This window comes from Papilio polytes, unplaced genomic scaffold (assembly GCF_000836215.1).
Source record: "Papilio polytes unplaced genomic scaffold, Ppol_1.0 DF821289.1, whole genome shotgun sequence".
NCBI classification, from domain to species: Eukaryota; Metazoa; Arthropoda; class Insecta; order Lepidoptera; family Papilionidae; genus Papilio; species Papilio polytes.
Window position 1 is genome coordinate 6,149,925 of NW_013527915.1, and position 9,440 is coordinate 6,159,364.

Below are 9,440 nucleotides of genomic sequence, written 5' to 3' on the forward strand. Positions count from 1 at the left end.
CACAAATTAATTTATTAACTCAAGGGCCCCTTCGGTCTAGCGGTTAGAGTGGTTGCTTTAAGGCTGTAATACATCGAGAGTTCATTTCGAGATATGTAAATGAGTACAACAACCATTAATGTTAAATTTTACTACATTATTACCTTTGAAACTGTAAAGTTTTTAATTTAAAATCCTTTTATCAAAAACGAAATCGATAATAATAAAATTTAAACGAAAAATTGCAGACAGGTATGGCTAAAATCGATTAGGACACCTGCTAATATCTGACTATATTGTACTCGAGGGATAGACCTGGCCCCGAATTCGGATGGTACATGACACCTGGTATATGGCACACATGGTACATGGTACATGACACACACTCGCAGGAGCCGCGAGGCCCGATGACACCGAGGTATTAACACCGGGAGGCGCGAGCGCTTCCCGCTCAGTCGCACGCCAAACACGACCGGCGCAAGCGCAGCCGTCGCACGCACGATATCTCTTCTACGTACGACGCACTGCATTCCGTGCTTATTTTTTTATTTATTTATAGGTAATGTTTTTAAATTCCCGTCTTTGTTTTTTCCACAATACTTAAAATAACAAAACATTTTTGACTTTGGTCCGAAAAGGAAATTTAAATTCATTGTGTAATTTTTTTTTATTTTCGATTTCAGATATAAATATTATTTTGCGGTGCGAGTATCACAGGAGAGTTCCCCGTAATGGGGCAAAACTTAATTTTACAGGTGAGCAATTTTTATTTATTCAGATTTTCCTATATTTAGATAACAATAACAAGCAGCGGAAAAATTTTAGAAAAAAAAAACTGTAATTACCCAATGACCATAAATTGTTGAATCTAAATAATCAAAATGCAAGAGCATTTCAATTGAATTTAAATATCAGTGTAACGTAAACAACAGCCGAATACAATTAATTAGCAAGTGTATAAGACTGGCAACCTTTAAAAGAACTATTCGGTGTTTTTCAAAATTAAAAATGTAACTACACGGTCTACTATTAGATTTGACTTTATCCTAAACTTCACTAAACAAAAAAAAACAAAAGAGGTATGTGTTGTTTTTATTTTGTTCGATATCGAAAAATCTATATTAGAATAAGTGTCATTTTTATTGGGAATTCATTACAAAGTTTTACAACAGCCAATTTATTGTCAATGCATTTTTATTTATAGCCTGTTGGCTCATTTCTGATGCATAACATTTTTATGGTGCAGTAAAGTCGGACAAGGAAACCCAAACTTTATTTTGGGCCATTAGGTCTCTTGTTGACGCCTCCACAATGCACCTGATATTTAGTAAACATATAACAAAATGCCAATGAAAATGTCAATTTTTTTTTATAATTAAGTTTATGGCATTCAAATTAAAAACGTAATTTGTATTTTCGTGTTGTTATTGTTGATGTTAAGTTCAATACGTGTTTTTGCGATGTATCATAAAACATTAAAATGGTGTGAAATCAATAACTAGGCAATTTAAAAAAATATATCCGCTTGCAAAATGCATTCTAAAGACCGATTGCCGTATTAATATTAGTTAGATATTACCTGAAAGTGGAAACAAGATACATAAAACACTATGAGAGTTATTGTATGCAACACACGCGCTGGAGAAGGACGTTCGGAACATCGTACCCCTGGCCTTACTAAGTACAAATTAACAATGTCACATGGAATACATTTTCGTTCGAATGCATTCCTTAAAAACAAAACATTAACCTGTTCTTCGACTTTGAGACGAGACTATATTAACCCTCAGTAAATAAAGTCTTGTTTATTTTTAGGTCCCCAAAATGTAAAGCTAAATTATGACTAATCTTCAATACCCAATTAGTTAAAAGCATTGACTGTGTTTGTTTTCTTTTTATCTTATAAAGGGCTCAATAATGTAGTATCTGGCAAGGGTTTGAGGAAAATTAAAGTGTTCAACTTAAGTCCTAATCGTTGGCGAAATGTCAAATGCAAATAGGTCCACAGTGGTCGATGACGACGTTCCCTAGCGTCTACCTGCCGCAGATGTCTGTATGCAAATTGTCTTGTTTTTCGATTCACACGAGTCAATGTACTAGCGGCCGTTTAAAAGTAATTTATTAAATCAAAACCGGAGCATTTATGTTTCTCTAAAGAGATTCAATAAAAAATTAGCCGCAATTTTAGATTGTAGAAACTGGCTTTTATTTATAATCAAACCATCAAATTTATGATAGTTGCTAATCGTTTCATTAGACAGTTATTTCAAAGTTCGTTGACGCAAATTAATCACAATAATAATTCGCTTGGATGCTTAATTGCGAAGAAATTAACAAGCAGTACGGGATTATAATAATAATAACCTCACAATTTTTTACTTTTTTAATTTTGTCAGCTTGTTTTATTTTCATTAACAAGATAGTTAAATAATAATTATTTCAATTTATTAAAAATACTAGTATTCGCCCGCGTGGAATTAAAAAAAAAACTAAGTAGTGTATGTTTTATTCCAGACTATCCTCTATATTTATGCCAAATTTCGTCAGTTTAGGCTACAAAGTCTAATAAACATCCATCCATCCATCTAAACTTTCACATTTATAATATTAGTATGATTACAAAAGAATCTTATGTTTTACGGCAGTTGTTTGCTTTATTAAACATCTATATGTTATACAGAGAAACATGAAGTATTCTTTACATACCAGAGAAATATGAACACAATGCACTAGACAAACATATAATAGAAAAAGCAGTAAACGAGAGAACGCAAAGAAAATTCTTAATGTAACACTACAATAGATGTTATGTAAAACATTAAAATAGTAAAAACAGGAACAGAAAACGGGTAATTCGGATAGAAATTTTGCATAATTCTTATGTCACTGACCACCGAAAATTGCTTGTCGGTCAATGACATGATAGAAATGGAAATAAATATAAATTTTGTTGAACTTGACTAAATTCTTGGTAGATGTTGAATTCGTCAGGTTATGTAAATGATGTAAAGATGTAGTGTGGTCGATGTATTGTAGAGTTGATCGATAGGTCAGCGACCGTCGCCTACGCCCCGTGCTTAAACACGGTATGTCACACGGCTAACACGGCCAAACACAACAGCATTCTTTCCTAACCATCTATTTGGTAAAACTAACGCGAATTTCGCTTTACTGCAATTGGCACAAGCCATGGGTGTTCACTGCCATTATATCTGTACAATAACATTATAAGGCAAAAAAGCGTTTTCTGTTGAAGACGTAGGGTCTTAGAGGAAGGTAGCTTCCTTGTAATGTTATGAATAATTGAGTTATAAAAACTGTCATCGATAATAAACACGACCGAAGCAGTAGCTAACTAACTGAATGTTTCTGATTTTGTAATCAGTTCTAGTTTATTGCAATATGTATGTAGGTAACACATGCTACGTTCATCATCAATAAATGTTAGCCAGGTCAAAATAATATATGTCAATTGCAAGAGCAAATAAAATAGCGTAGTAAAAAGGTTTATAAAACCAACAGAACATTAAAAAATCACACAAAAAAACTGCGAAGAAACTAATAAATTTTGTCGTAAAAATATATTTAAATCTATGTTTATTGAATTATGACTCCGAAGTTTGAAAATGATTTTAAAATTCTAATAATTTGTTTTGCCAACAGTCCTTTTGGATTTTTATCCAAAGAAACATTATGATCAATAACCTCTTAAGTGTTTTATTTGTGTTGAATTTGTTGATATAAAAATGCTTCAACACTTGCTTATATTAAAATGTTTTAAATACAAAGCTAATGCCTAGAAAGAATAACATTACAATTAGGTTTTTGACACACGTCCAACGGTTTCAAACCGCAAGTTTAATTTCAACGCCTTTTAGAGTACTTACTCATTCTATTGACAAAGTAACACAAAGCTTTTTTTGCACGAGGTCAGTAATCTCTGAATCTTTGTTCGATAAACTGTTTATTTATGAGAAACACGATTGCCGAGAATAATTAACAACGTCTGAAGCTTGTTCTTTTAAGATATAAGTGCTAATAAAAATGTTAATGTGTGAAATAACTGTAATAATCTATTTTACCAGTTTGCTGTGAGCGTACTGCTGATCAGCGGGACTGTGTCCTCTCCCCGTCAAGAGAGTGAGTCCTTCTATCGCGGCGCAGTGGAAACGATACCAAAACATGACCCATTACCGCAACCCATACGAGCATCAGTCGAGAGTGTTCCTCTGAGGTAAATTTCAAAAACATTATTTTTTATCTTACTTTTATAAATATCTGAGAATTTTTCAAATTCAGGTTTTAGACACAGGAAAATTTAAATGATTTAATCATTTACATAAGTAACTGTAACAAATCTCAATTTTCGGTTAGTTTTATTTTTCCTATTGTGTTTGCTATAAAGTATATTTTTACGTACATACATTTATCTACTTTGTTTCATTTGAAAACATTATTTTAAAGACATTTCTTTCAATACTCGGAAAGACTGGATAGCGTACGTAGTATTGTGTAATGTCAGAACAATAAAGCGACGCAATACTGACAGAAGAATAAATTGTCCAGAGCCTATCGGTGTTATTATTTTCTACACAGACACCTTTCCCATTTCCTAGAAAATAGATTCACGCATTACAATAAAATATTGCAGAGGCTATAAATTGATTCATTATTAAATGTTAAGTCGACAAGTATTTTGTCTGAAAATAGTTTTATCTTTTTAACATCGATTTTTTTTCATATACCCTTTTTTTTTCTATGTAATACTGTGATGTGGATGATGACATAAATATTATTCTTTAAGAAATCGACGAGATGAAGGCTACATGCGGCTACCGTTGAGAGATGCAGTTGAAAAACGACCTATTCCAGTCATCGATCCTCTATTCTTAGCCAAAGCTATCGAGGTATGTTTCTAACTATGGCAGTACTTACTGATGCACTGGTATACCGTTATTCATTAAACATTCATTTAAATTATTTATTTCACAGAGTAGTGACGAATTAATGGATGGTTTATCAAGTTTAGAAGAAATTAACAAATATTACGGGGCCGCGAACTATTTGAATAAGTAAGTATTAACACAAATGTTTTGCAACGTAGAGTTCAAAATAGGTGATAAAAAATTCAACGTCTTATGATTTAAGAGCTAATTGTGACTTAATAACGCTAAGCTCTCTTGTCGATTATTGCAGTGGTTCCCGTACGGATGAGAGACTGCAGCAGGGAAACGCTAATCTTCAAGGTAAAAACTTTTACTCTCTCAATAGATTAAAAAAATTACTTAAATCGGTAGTATTTTATTCTATTATTATTTTTTACTTAAACGCTTGTATAATTTGTCATATGCAGAGATGCAACAGACAGACGGAGGGCCGATGGCACGTCGGATAGTGGTATGTTATTTCGAGTCGTGGGCGGCGTACCGTGCACCTCCGCTGGCGTATACAGCGGGCCTCATGCCCCGCTCCTGCACACACCTGCATTACGCCTTCGCAGTCTTACATCCTCACACGTACGCTGTAATACCCGCTAATGAAGATTATGATATTATCAAAGGTAAAGTACTTAAATCGACAGTAACGGCAATCGGTAAATTCAATCTTTTGTCTCTATCATCAATCAATTAAATATTTTTTTTTAAACTCAGGTGGCTACCGCATCGCAACTGGCCTGAAACGTCGGTTCCCAAGTCTCCGAGTGCTGATTAGTATCGGCGGTGAAGGCACCGGTCGATTGTTCAGCGAAATGGTACAGGAGCCCTACAGAAGAAACGCATTTGTCGACAGTGCACTCGCTTTCTTGCTAGACAACGATTTTGATGGAATCGATCTGCACTGGATTTACTCTGGTATGAATAATTTCAACCAAAATACTTATTTAATAAAAGTAATATACCAAATAATGGGTCACATTTTTAGGAGACAGGGATGAAAAGGAGAAGGAACTATTAACATCCCTACTTTACGAGCTTCGTGAAAAACTATCGCCGTATGGATATCTTCTTTCTACTGTCTTACCGCCATTCAGGTAAAAACGATCAACTTATATCTTTAATCTGGCAAGGATATATCCGGACCAGAAACACAGTTTTTGTTTTGCCATTAAACCAATTAAGCTTAATAAACTCTCAATAACTTAAGCATCTTGATTGAAATATGTAAAATTGAAGATAAAACTTATAGTCATAACTGTAAATTGTAGATATCAAATAGAGGATGGTTACGACCTGGGCGCAGTGAGCGGCGCGACAGACTACACGATCCTGCAAGCATGGGACATGACTCACGGGAGAAGGGACGAGCCGCCGTCGAGGGCCGTGCAGCACAGCGCGCTGCACAGGGACCCCGGAGCCTCCTCCAGGGATCAGAGATACGATAATATTGTAAGAAAGAAACGTACTGCAGATACTAATCATTGAACAAAGAATATACTGCCCTTTTCGCATTTACTTTGTGTCTACTTAAATTGTCGGCCAATTCACTTTACCAATTTTTGATTGTAGGAATTCATGGTGAAATATATTTTACGTCATGGAATGGCAGCTGATAAGTTAGTACTGGGCATACCCTTGTTCGGTCGCAGCTACACTTTGTCTGAAACATCTGTGACGTCGCCCGGCGCGGGCATCAGCGGCTGGGGAGAAGAAGGAACTTACACACAAACTAAAGGAATGCTCGCATACTTTGAGGTAGGACCTAAACTTTGTATCCCATTTTTTGTTTTGAAATTCATTTCTAGCAAGTTAAAATGTGTAATTGTTTTTTATATATTTTTTTAGATCTGCATGGCGGAACGTGAAGGAAAAGGAGAAAGTGTTTTAGACGATGCTGGTAATTCATACGCAGTGTTTGGTAATCAGTGGATCACATACGATACACCCGATACAATACTTGAAAAGGTAAAATAAACTGTTCTTTACTTATATTTTTAACTACAAACCAAGGTCTAGACTAAGCTATAGTATATTGCATGATTTGTTTTACGTTTTAGATGAAATTCGTGATAAGTATGGGCTTAGCTGGTGCAGCCGCGTGGGCGATAGATATGGACGATTTTCGAGGACTCTGCGGATCACCTTACCCTATCTTGAGCGCTATTTCGACAACATTAAATGGTAAAGAAGATACATACTATAAATTTTACAAAAGCTATTCAAATGTATATTGCGTGACTTTTCACTATCTGAACACCGGTTTATAAGAATAATGTTACTATGTTTTTGTACAATATTTTGACAGTAGAAAGTTTTTGGACGCAGTTATTTAAACTTATCAACAAAATTTATGTTCAGAGTATAAAAATAAATCATCTCTTTTACTCCGTAGGAGAATTGACACAAACTGATCAATCGTCTTTAAAGATTGGTGCGTGTCAGGCGGAAATACCATACTTGGCTTCTGACGAAGAATCTTGTGCTCACTTCCACTTCTGCACTGGCGGTATTAGCTACAGAATGGTCTGCGAAGATGAGAGGCTTTATGATCCTTCCACTGGTTTCTGTGGGTAAGTTAGAGAGTACTTTTAACCTAATTTTATATTTCTATATATGAACATTACATTTGTAAAAGTTGCGTACCCCAAATGGTAGTATATTTTATTAAGTTTTTATTTTTCAGTCACCAGGATGTAGCAAAATGTGTGCCCGGTCAAAGCTTACGAATAACAGTTGAGGATGCCGCAAGATTCTTGTCACAAGCTTACGAAACGGATTTCGCGGTATTTATTAGTCGTTATTAACTGGAATAAAAGTGCAAAAGATATTCTATTGATGCGAATATTAAATCTTAAATTTATTTTTACAGTTAAGTAAAGGTGGATCAACGAATAAAGAAGCCGAGCAATTAATAGTAACACCACAATCTGAAATAAAAAAGAGTAAGGAACTTAATAGATCTACCATTTTTTAATATTAGGTTTTACCATTACCATTTTTTACCATTAACATTGAGTTAATCTTTTTTGTGAACCTTTCAGGTAGAGACAACGACAAGCGTGTGGTATGTTATATGACCAATTGGGCATTCTATAGACGTGGGGAAGGGAAATTCGTCCCCGAACACATAGACACACGGCTCTGCACACATGTAGTTTACGCCTACTCTTCTTTGCTAACTGATGATCTTGTTATCAAAGAGTTTGATCCTTGGGCTGATATAACTAACAGTAAGTATACATTTTTGACAACATCTAAATGTTATGGCTTATTAATTCATATTTGTATACTTATTTTTAACGTGTTCCCTCAGATTTATACGAACGTGTGACATCTCTCGGAGATATCAAAGTGCTATTAGGTTTGGGTGGATGGACTGATTCCGCTGGTGATAAATACTCTCGTCTTGTATCGTCGAGCGCCGCTCGCACCAAATTTGTTGTAAAAGCAGTTAGTTTCCTGAAAATGCACAACTTCAAAGGTCTCCACTTGGACTGGAATTATCCAGTTTGTTGGCAGAGTAACTGCAAGAAAGGCGCAAGATCTGATAAACAAAATTTCGCTAAATTAGTTCAGGTAATTCAATCGTTTTGCTTCTGCGTTGTATAGACTTTTTCTTTTCATCGATTATAGACCAGCATCATTAATTTAATAAACTCTTTGTAGGATACACATTTGTATTTGTAAGATGTACAGGGCGTCAGATTCGGATATTGCTTTAAAAATAGTTAAGGATCTTTTGTTTTCCAGGAACTTTCTAAAGCGCTTCATGCAGCAGACATGGAATTAGGTGTGGCTCTTTCCGGCTACAAGGAGGTCATTGAAGCGGCTTATGACCTGCCAATTATATCGAAAGCTGCAGACTTCATGAGCACCATGACTTACGACTACCATGGCGGGTGGGAACGGACGACCGCTCATCATACACCCCTCATACCCGCTCAAAGAGATGCCTTGGCTTATTACTCTATTGTTAGTAAAAATTTAGCTATTTCAACAAAAACTAATATATGTTAAAAAGAACTCAACCTGATTGGTATTCCGAAAGAATCATATAGAATACCTTGATTGAAAATATATATTTCACAATAAAATTTCTAATTCTAACAAATGTGATCATTATCTCAGGAGTATGCGATCAAAGCAATCATTGACGGTGGTGCGGATCCGAAGAAGTTGTTGCTTGGTTTGGCGTTTTACGGTCAGTCCTACAGGCTGGCGGATGTTGAAGGACCAAATGGACCGGGTGCCTCCGCCGCGGGCCCCGGCGAGCCTGGAGAGTTTACTAAACAGCCTGGAATGCTGTCCTACTATGAAATATGTTACCGAGGTAATAACATGAAATTACATGTTCTTAAAACATAAATCAAGAGTTTTTTAAATGGCTGTAATTCAATGTTTTTTTAGTCAAGAACTTACGTTGGAAGACAGGAAGACAAGATCAAGCTGGTCCTTATGCATACTCAGACAACCAATGGGTTGGATACGACGATCCAAAATCTATCCGTGAAAAGGTAATAACAA

General features: G+C 35.4%; 1 protein-coding gene across 1 annotated transcript in view; it reads left to right on the forward strand.

The window, feature by feature from the left end:
* Positions 1 to 420: 420 nt before the first annotated feature.
* The window catches only part of LOC106109166 (probable chitinase 3), a 19,542-nt gene continuing 10,522 nt past the window's right edge, over positions 421 to 9,440 (forward strand). The window contains 20 exon segments of the mRNA XM_013290571.1: positions 421 to 538; positions 663 to 734; positions 4,065 to 4,213; positions 4,784 to 4,886; positions 4,972 to 5,051; positions 5,176 to 5,225; positions 5,333 to 5,539; positions 5,631 to 5,831; positions 5,902 to 6,010; positions 6,185 to 6,365; positions 6,486 to 6,671; positions 6,762 to 6,881; positions 6,974 to 7,097; positions 7,309 to 7,486; positions 7,600 to 7,699; positions 7,786 to 8,146; positions 8,230 to 8,492; positions 8,667 to 8,888; positions 9,045 to 9,246; positions 9,324 to 9,434. Of these exon segments, the coding sequence (XP_013146025.1) occupies positions 711 to 734; positions 4,065 to 4,213; positions 4,784 to 4,886; positions 4,972 to 5,051; positions 5,176 to 5,225; positions 5,333 to 5,539; positions 5,631 to 5,831; positions 5,902 to 6,010; positions 6,185 to 6,365; positions 6,486 to 6,671; positions 6,762 to 6,881; positions 6,974 to 7,097; positions 7,309 to 7,486; positions 7,600 to 7,699; positions 7,786 to 8,146; positions 8,230 to 8,492; positions 8,667 to 8,888; positions 9,045 to 9,246; positions 9,324 to 9,434 (2,971 nt within the window). The 5' untranslated portion in view covers positions 421 to 538; positions 663 to 710.